We start from the raw sequence: 15,933 nt of genomic DNA, 5'->3' as shown, positions 1-15,933 counted from the left end.
GTTGAAGTCGCCACCGAAAATGAGGTACTTGTATTTTAACTGGAGATTGCCCAAGATCTTAAGATCTTGTCCCAGTTGCTCATTTCGAGAGTTGCATTTGATGTAGACGGAAACTACCAAAATTCGTAAGTGGTTTTTACTATTGCCGCCGCGGCGGAAGAGGTCAGCAGGTTTTCAATGACGACTTCCTCAAATTCATAGTCTTTTCTGACTAAAAGGGCAGTGCCAGTGTTGTTGTCATTCCGGATAATATACCTGGTGAATTGTACGTTATGCCTGCTGTTTAGTTTCGTTTCTGAAACGCAATAGAAGTCTGCTTTCAGACTATTAATCAACACCTGGGCTGTGGCACGTTGGGCGGGTGAGATCAGGGACGCGGAGTTAAAGGCGACGATATTTAACTCCATAAATTCATAATGAGTTTTATAGCGGCGAATTGCCGCTGCTCATTAGTTGAGGCCGACGCGAGAGATTGCACCAATTCGCGGAAGGCGTTTGGTGCGGGGATGGGAGCAGGTTGTGCTGCCACTCTTGGTTGAGTGTTTCTGGCAGCTTGAGCGTACGATACGCTGGGATTGACCAAGCTTTGTGACAGTTGTGTCACTGTGCGCTTGGCTTGGGAGCTTTCATTGGCTCGCTTTTGTTTGGCAGCTTCCTTCCTGGCTACCATTTCTTTGTAGGTTGGGCACCCGCGATAGCTCGCTGGGTGGCCAGCTTGGCCGCAGTTGCAGCAAAGAGGCCCTTCGGTCGCCTGTCTTCCGCATAACCCGCGAGGATGGGATTTTGTGCACCTGACACATCTGTGCACAATTGAACAATTTTGGGCGATGTGCCCAAAATTCTGGCAGATAAAACACTGCACTTCCTCGAAACTTTTGACCTTTTCCAAGGTTACCTTTTGATGAAGGATATATTTTACCTTCATCACCTCGCTGAGCTCTTGAGGGGGCTCGAAAGTCGCGATGAACAATCCCGATTGCGATTTCATCGGGAGGGCCGGATTTTCGCTATGCAGAAACTTGTCTCTGCGCGTAACCAGGTTCGCAACTGTCTTCAGTTGGAAATCTGGGTGTTCTGTTTTTAGTTCTTCCAGGATGTCCACGGGGTCCGTTTCCCTGTGGAGTCCGCGGATAACTACAGACTGGGTGCGAAGGGAGGGAGGCGTCCTAGTAGTGGCATTAAGCCCCTGGGGGTTGGGGTAGCCTGTTTAGGAGCGGTTACAGTTTTTACCAACCTTTATCTTGTTACGTTTCCTCCTCCGCACGAAGTTGAACGGGTCACCTTCGTCGTTGACTTCGGGGTTTGGTGATGGTCCCACGCTGTCCATCTCGCACTCTTCCTTGGTTCTTGTTGAGTCCTCTATTGCTGCTGGTGCTCCCCCGCTGTCGATGACGATCGGTTCACGACTATTTCTTGCTACACCGGTTCGCACCGCCTCTTGTAGCGCTGCTACCTCCTGTTTTAGCTGAATTATCAGCTGTTGTTGGCACTCCAGTTGCTGTGCCAGGGCTGCTTTCTCGCCTCTGAGCTCTTCAAGCTCCTTCCTCAGCGGGTAGTCGTAATTTTCAGAGGGGCCCGCGCTCCCCTCCTCCTCAGACGATACCTCCCCAGGGAGTGCCATTTTAGACCTCTTGGCGGACATTATTGTCCCCAAGCCCGTCCTCAGCTCTTCTCCGAGTCTTCACACAGTATTCACTGAAATTAAAGAAAAACAATTACCAATAATTGCACTTTGGTATACAGTGTCTCAATAATTTTGAGATGCACTGCATACTTCAATCAACTGTACTTCTTTTTGAGAGTACTACACTTAACACTTCACCACTTTTTTTTATTTAAGTCACTTGTTTATAATTTCCTTTCACCGTGCTCCGTGCCACGTCCGTCCGCTTCGATGTCTCGGAGCGAACTGTGAGTATGCTGCCCTGACACTACATATTTTAAACAAAGAACTTCGCCAACGAATAGATCTGCCACCCCTACGCGATGTGATTGGAAAGTAGAAGTGGCAAAGGAAGAGAGAAACGAAAATTGGGTCGCTGACTACATATGTCAAACAGTAGAAACCATTGCACCAATATGGCCGGCGAGTGAATCGCCCCAAAAGCACTCAGCGCAGAACAGTAACGGGAAGTCCCTGGAAGAAGTTGAAGCGCATTTAAGTGGGCCGGGTACGATGGTGCACAGGTGTGGTTGACGCGCTATACCCCACCAAGGGTTGATTAGAAAATAATGCTTTAAAAAAACAATTTCTGATTTTACATTTCATATTTCTTTATTTTTAATATTAAAATTTGGTTGTTCAAGCACGATTTTTTCCGTGTGCAGGGTAGTACCCTCATGCACAGATTTATCGTACGAATCCATCGATTTCATATGCGATTTTCTGTGTGAATGTAGTCCTGCTGGCTGAGCGAATGCTTTTCCACAAATAACACAAACGTACTCCTTAACATCTTGATGGATTTTAGCATGAGTGGCCAAAGCGTTTTTCCGACTAAAAGTCTGACCGCACGTTGCACATTTATGAGGCCGTAAATCCGAATGCTTAATCATGTGTCTGGCTAGCATCTTTTTACTGTTAAAAGCCATCGGACATGAAGGGCACTTGGCATCCCGCAAGTTTGCATGTCGTTTTCGATGCTCATTGAGGTGAACGGCTAGCATGAAATTTTTTCCACACTCCTCGCATTGATAGGGTTTTTCGCCGGTGTGTTGTCGCATGTGGACTTTAAGTTCCACATTTCTGACGAACTTCTTGTCGCAGAGGGTGCATGCGTGCGGCATTAGGCGAAGGTGGACACCTTTAACGTGGGTTTGCATGTTGGTGGCATTAGAGAATGCGGCCCCGCAGTGAGGACATTTAAAAGGTCGAGCCCCCGTGTGACTGTACATGTGTAATTTACGTGTATAAGGTCGTTTGAACCTTTTCGGGCAGTAGGGGCACTGGTACTTATTCTCCTCAGTGTGAGAATTTTCGTGGTCATACCATTCGGAAGTATTTGCGAGTTCCAAACCACAATAAGAGCATTTGAGGTAGTCAGGATCTTTCTGCAGTGCGATTGGGGCTACCGGATGGCGCATCCCATGCTTTCTGAAGGAGAATTGAGAACTGAATTGTTGGTCGCATATTTCGCAATAAAAGTCTGGGTTTAACTTTTTCGCTAGCGGGTTTGATGTATTACTAAGTTCACTTGGATCATCTTTGCCTTCAGGGCTACTGACAAGGTCAGAATGGCCTTTCCCGACTTGCTGAGAAGGATCCTCAGGTTCATCGGCAATATGTGGCGTAATGCCTACAATGGGCTTTTGTTTAGACATTTTATTGCGTTTGCACTTGTGTCGTCGCAGCGTCTGCTCGCTACTATACGATTTGTGACAAAAAGTACAGCACAATTTGCTAATTGTCGGCTTGTTGTCCATTGGATGCTTATGCTCAACTTCTTCTACACCTGCCTCTCCGCCTTCCAAAATTTGTTGATCATACTTAGTCTGGCATTTATGCTGTTTGAGTAGTGTCTTTGATCCAAAGGACACCTTGCAATCTTTACATTCAAACTCCTCCTGAGGCAACTGACTATCACTGACGCCCAGGACATCATTTGTATCGAAACTGCCACCACTCTCTTTGGTTTCACTATCCCAAATGGTCTCGTAGAAATCGTCATTGTCATTTTTATTATGTCGACGCAGATGCTCCCCAAATTCTGGAATATTGCTGTAACAACTACCACAGAACGCACATATTAAGGTAAAATTGGAATTGTTTGAAGTGAATATCTCGCCACACTTCACATTATAAACATCAGGAACTAAATTGGAAGCGACGGGATTAACATCGAAAATATCTTCCTCAGGCTCGCTTTTTATCACAAAACTTTCTGGGTTCACAAATTCAATACTATTTAAACTCATAATTTCATGCGAGGTAGATAAATCGGACTAGCACAAGCTGCTGATGGTCTCCGCTGAATCGCTGTTTGTTTGATTATCTGACATCTGGTGCTTGATTAATCGTTGTATCAATTCACAATGGCGTTCTCCGTTTAGTAAATAATACATCTCACAACCGATAACAGCTATAACGATGAAGTCCGAGCACGGCTGTTGGTAGCCAATAGAGCCTATTTTAGCTTACAAAAACTGTTCCGTTCGAAACATTTCGCCATCTACAAGACAAAAAATGTGTAACCGGCATCGTTCCCTATTGGAGAACCCACAGTCATGGAATCGTGCCTACCTAATCTTATGCAGGTGACACTGAAAAACTCCATGTTCGCTTAGCAGTTGGGTAAGGAAACAATCTTACTATGCTGTCGGATCTGCCACGGACCTAAGTTGCCGATGAGCTGTGCAATCTATCTGGGTTTTGACTCGTTTTTTCCAGGAGAGTTTTCATTTCATGACCAACCATTTCCTTTGAATCCTCTCCTTTGTGTTTGTGGGTAGTCTTTCATTCCTTAACAAGGAGGGCAACGGCAATCACTATCATAGTTGGTCCTGAGAATGCACGGTAAGCAGATAACACCTGTAAATCTACCATCACCAGACGCTTAAGGCCTCTTCGCCAATAGCATCAAACCAAACCTCCGCGACAGCTGCCTTGAACTCACTAGCCGACTTGAAGCCGAAACTCTAACTGTAGTCTTGACCGTTGCTGCTTTGATTTGCGCGAAAAAGCTCATCTTCGAGTCGAACATCAATCCAAAGTACTTAACTTTTGGTTCTCTTTTTAGTCAAGATGATTACTTCGGTTTTTTTGTTGCGCAAGGGTAAAACCCATCAATATGCCAAGACTGCTTTGCGTTTGTTCAACAGTGCGTTCGGGAAGTGCTCTAATACCATCTGCATAAGCGACCATAAAAGACTCTTCTGGCATGTCCAGTCATGACCATGAGAGACTCTTCTGGCATGTCCAGTCATGACCATGAGAGACCCTTCTGGCATGTCCATTCTTAGTAGAATATCGTAATATGCATTTCAGACAACGTAATATCCATCTTCTTTTGGCTCTCCACCCTTTCATAGAGCAGGAAGCGGTTTTTTAGATACGAGTAATCCCTCAATATCGCAAGAGGTAGCCGGGCGCGGGAAACTAATTTGCAATGTGCCTAGCGTATCTGCAATCTTATGGAATCGAAGGCATTTCTGACACGAAGCATTACAGCTCGATAAATAGCATCCACAACTTTCATGCAAGCATCCGCTGTGAATGTTCCTGCCTTAAAACCGAACTGCTTTGGGAATAAGTCCACGGTAGAACGTATCGGGCCACTTTATTTTTCATAGAGAGGACTGCATCTTCCAGCTCTTTTGTTATGGAAAGCAAACAATCCCGAGCCCCTCCATGCTTTTGTCATCAACCCGAAGAGGAATCGTATGGAATATTGTTCGTACTCTTCGGCCCTGCTGTTCGGCGTTAAATGAACACGATTTCCACATGTCCTCAATTTTTCGGTTTTATAACCGAGTTCCCACGGATCCCTATTCACCTAGTCGGCTAACCTTCCCTCGTTCAAGTAACTGTCAAGCATCCTCCAGGGGATGGTTTGGAGAGCGGTAGTGAACGAAAGTCCTTGCTCGCGGTATTTCTCGCAAAAACTTTTTAGAAATTAAAACTCAACACTGTCTCCGTCGCTAGAAGTAATTTTTATTCGGCGTATATCGATATTGCGGGAACAACTTGTTTCCTTCTTCAGTACTGTTTGTATACTGATATGGTGGAATATGTGCCTTTCCAGATGTGAGGGACAGTTTTTTCACATGCGATACGCGTCCCATCAGCTACTGACAAAATATGGATACATTAGTAAGTTTTCCTTTCATTCATAAAGACGAAATGTTGGGTAGTACCACTAACCGTCAAATAACTTTTGCTTCTAGTTTGCAGTAGTGAAAAGCGTTGGAACGATCGTTTCTCTAGCAATGGCATATTAAGGCGAAACAGAAGATCTAGGTCACTTTGCACCATTCGAATCTTCATCAATTGGCAATCCAAACTCAAAGTCTTCACGTTCATGGGTTTTCGATTCGGTAGCTGCTTCAATAGCACCAAGAAATTGTAGTTATGAAGTAGACCAGGATGCAGCTTTTCGCGTCCTCAAAAATCCCTCTTATAGTTCGTTGACCGTCCAGCGAAAGCTGTATCTCACGCAAAGCTAATAAAAAGAGCTCGATTAGATTACTTCGTCGCCAATCTAATCCACTTCCTGCACCCGTGCCTCGTTAAAAAGCTCATAATTGGAGTTCATTACGCTCACTTGCTTCTCCGGGAGATGAAAAGTTTGATTCTGCCTCGTATCCAATTCTGCTATCGATGTATGGTTGTGGCAAAGACTTCACAATTCGCGTCAACTCCATGCACACAGCCTGTCTTTGGATAGCCATTTACGGGTAAGCCGCTGTCCTGGCTCGAGTCCTTGTTTCTCTCAAAAAAAGGAAATGCGGTCGTTTACCGTAAAACAATAATTTACTTCTAACAAGTCTTGAATGGAATCTACCAGTCCTAAAAAAGCGGACGGAACAAGAATTGCGCGCGTCGTCTTCGGCGGTCGAACTCAGACTCGTCCGTGCTGCGTCGGTTTTTGTGGGGGCGACGTAACGTTGTTCCGTCTCAAGGCGGCATTTGATTAGCGCCCAAGAGGTTGGCGAGCTCAGTGAACAACGACGATTCAAATTGTGTACCCTGGTCTGAAGTAAAAGTCCTTGGTGAACCAAAGTTACAGATCCATTGGGTGTATAGAGCGTCGGCAACTGTTGAAGCTTGTTGGATGGGTATCGGGATAGCCGTTGGCCACCTCGAAAAACTTTCGATTAGAGTGAGGCAATATTGATACCCCTGCACCAATAAAAGTTTAATGAGGTCTACGTGTAGATGGTCGAAGCAGACATCTGACAAACTTTCCAAGGGCCGAACGATTATGGTGATGTACTTTGGCGCGCTGACAGGGCTGAAATTGCTGTGACTATCGCGTGATATCCTTTTTGATCCCCTTCCAGGTGAATCTCTGTGTCATAAGGCGTATAATCGCCTTGACACTCGGATGTGCTTTGTTGTGGAGTAGGTCGAAAGCTATTTTGCGGAGTGTAACGGAAAGATATGGCCTGATAATTCCTGTTAACGTGTCACACATAATGGAGCGCCCGTCGATGATTAACGGCTGAAGGTCTATGGACGTAGAGTTGGAAAAGTGAGGCAATTCCTCATCGTCTGCCTGTGCTATAGCAACTTCCTGGGGGCTGATTATTGACGACATGGTGACGGCGCAAGTACGCGAAAGGGCGTCAGCGACGATGTTGTCCTCCTCCTTGATGTAACGGACTGTGACTTGGTGTTGCGAAATGCCTCCTTTGTTCACATTAAACGAGCCTTCCTGAGCTTGGCTGGAAGTCCTTTTAGCAGGCCATTGAGGGAAGCCGTAATTTCCCTTGCTTTGGGAATGTAGCGAATTAGAAAGGAAACGCCGAAGTTCGGGGGCTGTCTCAGGCTTCGGAAAGCTCTTGACATCCTGGATCTTGTGGGCTGGGTTTTTGACTCCCTCTTCGGAAAAGGTGTAGCCGAGGTATTCGACCTGGTTCATATCGAGAGCGCATTTGCCGGGGTTTAAACGAAGCCTCGTTTTGCGTAGTATCTCGAAGACGCAGATGCTGGAGGTGCTGCTCCTGGTTGTCCAAGGCGATGAATAGCACCTTGCGAATGGGCAATCGTGCAGAAGATGGTGCATTGTGCACTGGAGAGACTGAGCTGCGTTTCGTTAGCCCATTGTAGAGCGAGTAAATTCGAAGAGACCGAATGGGGTCGTTATAGCCGTCTTCGGAATATCCCTTTCGGCGGGGGGGAGGAAGGATCTGATAGAATACTTTACGTAGACCCACTACAGAGAAAACTTTATCTCTGATTTCCTGAAGAAAGTCCTCGACGGTTGGTAGTGGGTACTGGTCCAGGGTAGTACAGGCTTGCAGGCGTCTGTAGTCCCCTGTAACTCGCCATGAACCGTCTGCTTTCGGGACGAGGTGGAGGGGGCTAACTCATTGAGGGGCGTACGACGCCCTGCTCCTGCAGAACTCTAAATTTCTCCTTGGCTGCTTCTAGGTGGGCGCCGGTGAGCCTACTCGGTCGGTCGAAAACCGGAGGGCCCGTGGTGTGAATTTCATGTTGAACGGGAAGATCGAATAAAGAAATGGTGGTGGCGTGCTGCGAGCAGATGTTGAATTTATTCATGAGTGTCGAGTATCGGAGGCCTAATTCACCAGGCGGTGTGCGGCCTTAGACACAATGGAAACACTGTGGACGATCGTCGCGACTATTAAATTGTACTTCGATGTGATTCCAGTTAGCGAGTCAACCAGCTTTTTTCCTTTGACGATTATAAGCAGACCGTGATGCGCTAGGAAATCCGCGCCAATAATGGCTGAATGGAAATCTGCGATGATAAACCGCCAGGGTAGATTCGGTGCAACCCCAGGCTGAGCGTGCCGAAGGTGTGAATTGGTGAGGCGCTAGTTGCACGGAGCATGAGAGGCTGGCGCAGGAACTGTTTCTATCGGGAGTAGCGATATGAGGACATTCGAATCGCAGGCGATTTTCCGCTGGAAGCGCGATACCAAACTCTGCGGCCTGAGACCGGCGGTTCTTTTAGTTTTGCTGAACGGAGTATGGGGAGGCGCAGGGTTTGTTTGCACCTCTTTGTGTGAAGACCAAACTTGCGATGATACCAACACCAATCCGTATTGGCGAGCTTCACCAATTTGATATCCCTAAAAGCTGCCGGGCGTCCTGGCCAATGCCATCGTTCCAACTGAGGCAGGGTCTGCCACGTCTTCTTTTTCTACCATAGATATTGGCCTTATAGACTTTCCGGGCTGGATCATCCTCATCCATACGGACTAAGTGACCCGCCCACCGCAACTTATTGAACTGGATTTTATCCACAACCAGATGGTCGTGGTATCGCATGTTATAATATCTTAAAAAAACAATAATTGTTGATTTCTCCATATTACTTTATTTTTAATAATAAAAACTACGCCAATCAATTTTTTATTCCTAAATTTGGTGCCATTTTCTTAGAAAAAGTCGCGCGACAGTGTAGGACTCCCAAGAGGATCCGCGTCCATACTGAACGGTTTCAAGAATAATTTTATTGCGCTTCACTAATCACGTTCATATCAATTGGACAAACACCACAAACTTATGCTATGAATTTAGCGGGGTCACATGTGATTTTTTGTGTGAATACAGTCCAGCTCGCTGAGCGAATGCCTTTCCACAAATGGGACAAACGTACTCCTTGAAATCTTGATGGATTTTAGTGTGAGCGACCAAAGCGTTTTTCCGGCTAAAAGCCTGACCGCACGTTGCACATTTATGGGGGCGTAAATCCGAATGCTTAACCATGTGTCTGGATAGCATCTTCTTACCGTTAAAGGCCATCGGACACAAAGGACACTTGGCGTCCCGCAAGTTTGCATGTCGCCTGCGGTGTTCGTTGAGTTGCACGGCTAGTATGAACTTTTTCCCACATTCCTCGCATTGATAAGGTTTTTCACCGGTGTGTTGGCGCATGTGGATGGTAAGTTCCACGGGTTTGACGAACTTCTTGTCGCAGAGGGTGCATTCGTGCGGCATTAGGCGCAGGTGAACGCGCTTGACGTGGGTTTGCATGTTGGTGGGGTTAGAGAACGCGGCCTTGCAGTGAGGACATTTGTAGGGTCGATCCCCCGTGTGGGAGTTCGCGTGCAATTTGAGTTGATAACGTCTTTTGAAACTTTTCGGGCAACAGGGGCACTTGTATTTAGTGTCCTCCGTGTGAGAATTCTCGTGATCATACCACTCGGCGTTGTTTGCGAGTTTCAAACCACAATAGTGGCATTTCAGATATTCAGGATCATTTTGTAGCGCGATCGGTGCTACTGCATGACGCATCCCATGTTTTCTGAAGAAGCTTTTGTAGCTGAATAGTTGGTCACAGATTTCACAGTAGAAATCTGGGTTTACCTTTTTCCCTTGCGGCCTTTTAGATTTACTGCCAGGTTTGCTTAGATCGTTCTGCTTCTTACTGTTGTTAGTGAAGTCTGAATGATCCTCGGGAATTTGTTGGGAAGACTCTTCCGTTGTTTCGAGATTGTCCGGTGTATCCTTTACAACGGACTTTTCTTTGGACTTTTTACTGAGTTTACACTTGTGTTGTCGCAGCAACTGCTGGCTGGGGCACTGTTCGTTGCAGACATTGCAAGACCATTTAGAATTTGATGACTCGTTTTTGACTGGATGCTTAGAGTCAACTTTCTCAGCACCTTCTTCCTTAGTTTCCGAAATGTGTTGACTGGATACAGACTGACATTTATGCTGTTCGAGTAGCCGGTGCGACACGAACTGTTTTTTACAAGTCTCACATTCAAACTCCTCTTCAAGCGCCTCGCAATCATCGACATCGTGCTCTTCATCTCTACCGAAACTGTCCACACTTGCCTCATTCTCGCTATCCCAAAGACTTTCGTAGAAATCCACATCTTGGTTTTTATGATGTTGATGCAGATGCTCTCCAAATTCCGGAATATTTCTGTAACAATCACCACAGAATGCACACATTAAGATAAAACCACAATTGCTTGAGGTGAATATTTCGCCACATTTTGCATTAGGAACGCCAGAATCTGAACAGGATTTTTCGGAATAAGCATTGGAAATATCCTCCTCGATTGTTTCGTTTTTGATCTCGAGACTTTCTGGGTCCACGAATTCGATACTAAGTAAACTCATAACGTCATGAGAGGTAAATAAATCTGACACGTGAAAGTTGTTGATCTGATCTGTTTTGGTAGATTTCATTTGACGCTTGTTTGACATTTAACCTGTTGATTTACTGCTAGACCAATTCACAATGGTGTCCAGTAAATTATACAGTGGGTGTTGCAATGGCTGTTAGTAGACGGCAATGTTCGTTGGATAGCACTTTTTTGGCTGCATGTGAGTTGAAAAATTAACGGTTACATCCTGGTGCTTGCAGTACGAACACAATACGTGAATTGTTAAATTCCTTTGAGGGCTTATATGACTTGATACAAAAAACAACAAGATTATTGTTATATGATGAATATTGTCCCAAAGGTTTTATACAACATGAATATTAAAAAGTGAGATATGACAAAGTGCAGCAATGATAGAGGTATCACGATGTTGAGCATCATCTATAAGATATTCTCCGCTATTTTGCTCGGTGGAATAGCCCCATACGCCCACAACATCATTGGCCCATACCAAAGAGGCTTCACTCCGGGCAAATCAGCAGCAGATCAGATTTTTTTGTGTGGCAAGCGATGGAAAAACTTTTAAAATATGGACATCCGTTGCAGTATCTTTTCATCGCGTATGATAGCATAGAGGGGCACCATCTTCTTTAAGTCCACCCAACTTCTGGTCTATGCTGACGATATCGACATTATGATCCAGATCCAGACGGTGCGCAATCTTGGACTGTTCATTAATGAAAGTAAGACGAAATACAGCACTAAAATCAACCAATCGACATCTAATCGCACTGGTCAAACGAGAAGAATAAAGATAAGAGACTATAGCTTTGAGACCGTTGATAATTTCTCCTATCTAGGGCCAAGAATCACAACCGATAACAGCTATGACAATGAAATCCGCGCACGATTGTTGGCAACCAACAGAGCCTATTTCAGCTTACAAAAACTGTTCCGCTCGAAACGTCTCACCATAGGGTCAAAGCTCTTACTGTACAAGACAATGATCTTGCCAGTCCTTAACAAGAAAAATTGCGAACTCTTGGCCGCGTTCGAAAGAAGAATTCTCCAAAGAATTTTTGGCCCCCGACGACGAAATCCCAGGTCAGGTTGTGGCTCAATAGGCTACGGTGAGTGGGTCACTTAATCTGATGAGGATGATCCAGCCCGAAAAGTCTATAAGGGCAATATCTATGGTAGAAAAGGAAGACGAGGCAGACCCTGCCTGAGATGGAGCGATAGCATAGACAGACCAGACAGATTTTAGGGATATCGAATTGATTGACCTCGGCCTAAAACCAAGGTGTCTGGAGTTCCTTATTAAGACAGGCCTAGACGGGATACCGGTTACCATATCATTAAGATGAAGATAGATAAAGACTGATTTGTACAATCGCCGATTCGTTATGACATTCTGAGAGACGAATACAAAAATTCTACCCGTGTCCAGACATATGGCTTGCCTTGAATGGTGGCGATTTTGTAAGAAAAAAGGAGGAAATGATTTCATTTCCGCGATTTCCAACCATTACGAATCAAGAAGAATCACGGAACCAAGTTAAAAACACGATTCATAAAGTGGTTTATGCAACCCTCGAGATCACCAAGCCAGCTAAGCGTTTCATCAACTGAGATACTTGGCTTTGAAATGAAGGTGTTCAAATGAAGTTCTGTGTTCTGATTTCAACGGAAAAATTTGTTCATCCCCCCATTTACACAAGCGCTACTGAGATTTGGAGCAATTCGACCTGTTATCGTGACTGAAGTCGAGGGAGTTGTAATACAAATGAAATCGGGGAAAGTAACAGGATCTGACAACATCGCAAATGAGTTCTGGAAAGCGAAATGCTGAGACCAAACACTGAGGCTCAGTGAATTTTTCAATCGGCTAATTAAGGGAGCAGAACGCCATCTGACTGGCAAAGAAGTACCACAGTTTCAATATGGATCCAGTTGCTCTCGATAAACCGTGAATCAAGCTGGGTTTGTTAAGAACTGTGGAACTACTGATACAATACACGATGCGCGGTTATTCATGCAGAAATATCGTGAGGAGTTTTGAATTAAACGATGCTTACAATCTGACTGTAAGCGCTGAGGAAGCAACTGACTTCCGACATATCGATATATACGAATAAATACAATCGGTTTGAAAATTTTGTTTGGGAATGAGTTGTCCTCAGCCCACCATCCATTTAATGGCGGCTTGCACTTGTTCGAGAAGCAACTTACTCCTTCTGTTAAGTGCACGGACTACTCTGTTCGTGGGCGAGCGCCCAGTACTTTCAAAAATTGTATTTGTCTGTGACGGTTTCGATCGCAGGACAGAGGCGATTTCATCAGACACTGCCTCAGCACCTCTACCCTGCGGAGAAGCATGACCGAAAGCGGTAAAGGGGTGGCATTTAGCTCGTTTTTATTGAATTCAAAAATCGACAAGGGTATGGATTATATCGACCGAAATCGTCTGATTTGAACTTAAACTGGTTTAAGCTAATGAAATGAAAATTTTGTTTGGGAATGAGTTGCTCCGCAGGGTAGAGGCGCTGAGGGAGCGTCTAATGAGATCGTCTCTGCCCTGCGATCGAAACTGTCAAAGCCAAATACAACAATCGGGTTGTCCCTAATCGAAAAACAATCTTTTCGTTTCATTCAAACGCTCAAGACAACCAAAAAAGTTCAACATTGCGTTTCTGGATCTAGAGAAGGCGTTTGACTGTGTGCCACAGGAACTCATCTGGTTTGCTCTATGACTTGTGCCAGAAGAATTCGTGCACTGAGTTAAATTGTTAAATTCTCAAAACCCCTCTTTGTTCTTGTTATGGACACTGTCACACAGGACATGCAACGCCCAGCGCCCTATACACTGTATGCAGATGATGTTTTCCTAACGTCTCATAGCAAAGCTGATCTCGATCAACTTGTTCAAAAATGGAATGATCGCCTCATACAACATGGTATCAGATTGGGGGTTACACGGATCGTGGAAAAATTACGAGAGAGACATCTTTTATGATATGGTCATGTAATTCGCGCTGATGAGATTTCACTGTTTGGTCTGAACATCGAAATTGATGGAAAACGACCAAAGGGTTGTCCGAAACAACGCTGGCCTTATACGCTGGATGGTGATTTGAAAGCCTCGCGACTGTATCCAGATCAAGTCTTTGACAGAGCGAAATGGCGCAACCGATCACGACGAGCCGAGCCCGTTTGTGAAAGGGGTAAAGACGAAAGAAAAAGAAGAACTTGCTCACCTTTAATAAGTTTTATTAAAAGTTTCTGTTTAGAATTGAAGGAGCCTTGTTCGTCATCAACTTGATGGTGAGAGATTGGAGAGGAACTTCCTCCCACTCTTCTGGTCCATTGGCTACTCCTTTTGGGCAAACACCCATGATTTAAAAAAAAAACATAGAAAAACGTTGTTTTTTCATTAAGGATAACACTAGTATATTTGATCCCTAATATGTGTTGCGGGAGCCAGTTGTTCCCTTCCTCAGTGCTTACAATCTAAATTAAAAAAAACTTGGCCTCTATTCCAAGTTGGCAAATTTGTCCGGATAGCTTAGTGGTTAGAGCACAATGCTGTCATACGGAAGGTCACTGATGGCAGTGGCATTTGTATCGTGATTTGACATCGGATACCAGTCGACTCAGCTCTGAATGAATACCTGAGTCAAATCAGGGTAACAATCTCAGTCGAGCGCAATGCTAACCAAATTGCCTTCTAGATGCTATCCTGTAGGTTACAATTCCAATGCTAGCTACGCCAGTCCACATTAAAATTCACTGAGGAAGAGAACAATTGGTCCTTAAAATATCGGTAGGGTAGGGTAGGTAGGTATCAGTGACAGCCTCGAGAAACCTAATTAGAGCTGTGGTGCGTCGTTTTAATACACAAATTCCTAATACCATGACTGCTGTGGTAAGAGCGGCTCAGATCTATAGAGCTCGCTGAGGTCTCCAATGGCTTACCTAGTGTCCGTATGCATTTACACGAGTCTGGCACAAGAGCTCTCGCGATCGGGCTTTGTTGTAGACGCAGGAGGTAAACCTTCCCTATCTGCTAAGGGCAGAGCCCCGTCTCGTTCCCCGCTATGTTCCTATGATCGGGAACCCAGAAGAAAGCGACTTTGAGCGTGCACCTATACAATTCAGCGTTGGAGGATCTCCGCGTTCAGTACAAAGCCTTAATGGCCGTTTGGCTGTCTGTCAGAATGGCTATGTTACGTTTTGGTGTTAAATCATGCCATCGCCAGGATACTTCCACTTGGAATACACTGTCTGTGCCTATCTCACACATCAGACGGATATTTATTATGTCTGGGTCGGCATCAGACATCAGATAGACAAATGTCTGCGTCAGACAAATTTTGCAACAGAGAAAAAAATTTTGTCTGATGCAGACATCTGTCTGTCTGATGTTTGAAACATGCGCAGACATTTGTCTATCTTTTGTCTGAGGCAACAGTTTTCAATATTAAACATATGTGTACCTTGCAAATAAGCTAGACAATATTCTGTCGTGTCGTTCGCAACAGGCATTAGCAAAACTGTTATGTGATGTCGGTCCCAATGAGTGCGCTTGTGAAGAATCCCAGTTTCGGTTAGTAGGTTGATATCAACGACCTCGCAGTTCTCTGAGCTGGGAAAATAGTAGGTTTGTGTACTGTCCCTGTTATATGCCGATAGATTTATGTTAATAATAGTATGATTGAAAGAATGACTTGCTGTCCCAAAGTGTATGTCTTGCATAGGCATTGCAGCCTATTAACAGGTTGCTCTTCTTTGCTGTGATGGTTGACGTCAAATGTTATAGTTCTTCCGGCGGAGCTGATTGGCCGTGAACCATGTAAGTCGAGAAAATGTACACGTTCTTCGCTCCCTACTGCTCCATTTTGACCACGACTAGGTCACTGAAATTCAGGTCCAAACACAGAAAAGTGTGCAGACTCTTCCTGGCGAGGATACATGCTTTAGGTCTACCCCGATCAGTGTCTCTTGTGCTGTGGAATAAATTATAAAATTTACTTTGTAGCTCTTCAATGGTTCGGCCTCGTCGGATCTAGGGCTCCTGTGTCAATGCGACGTCGATGTCTTCCTATAAGAGGAAGACCAGCAAATTAGTTGAGGTGCAAGTTTATCTGCGCTACTCTCAGTATGATCTGCCTGTGTATGGAGTTC

General features: G+C 45.0%; 3 protein-coding genes across 3 annotated transcripts in view; 1 reads left to right on the top strand and 2 right to left on the bottom strand.

Annotated features, from left to right (window-relative positions):
- Nucleotides 1–3,966, bottom strand: part of LOC119656272 (zinc finger protein Xfin-like) — a 49,756-nt gene extending 45,790 nt beyond the window's left edge. The window contains exon 1 of the mRNA XM_038062696.1: nt 2,269–3,966. Within this exon, the coding sequence (XP_037918624.1) occupies nt 2,269–3,915 (1,647 nt within the window). The 5' untranslated portion in view covers nt 3,916–3,966. The remainder of the gene's footprint in view (nt 1–2,268) is intronic.
- The window catches only part of LOC119654601, a 338,686-nt gene that overhangs the window by 237,117 nt on the left and 85,636 nt on the right, over nt 1–15,933 (top strand). The window lies entirely within an intron of this gene.
- On the bottom strand, nt 8,999–10,821 carry LOC119654598 (zinc finger protein 391-like). The gene has a single exon (XM_038060067.1). The coding sequence runs from the start codon at nt 10,760–10,762 to the stop codon at nt 9,197–9,199; it is 1,566 nt and encodes a 521-aa protein (XP_037915995.1). The 5' UTR covers nt 10,763–10,821; the 3' UTR covers nt 8,999–9,196.

The sequence above is a fragment of the Hermetia illucens genome, chromosome 4 (assembly GCF_905115235.1).
Source record: "Hermetia illucens chromosome 4, iHerIll2.2.curated.20191125, whole genome shotgun sequence".
In the NCBI taxonomy this organism is placed as follows: Eukaryota; Metazoa; Arthropoda; class Insecta; order Diptera; family Stratiomyidae; genus Hermetia; species Hermetia illucens.
This window is presented reverse-complemented; position numbering and strand designations above follow the sequence as displayed.

Bases quoted from the DNA above. Each gene is read 5' to 3' on its own strand.
- LOC119654598 (XM_038060067.1), bottom strand. From the start codon at position 10,762: ATGAGTTTACTTAGTATCGAATTCGTGGACCCAGAAAGTCTCGAGATC.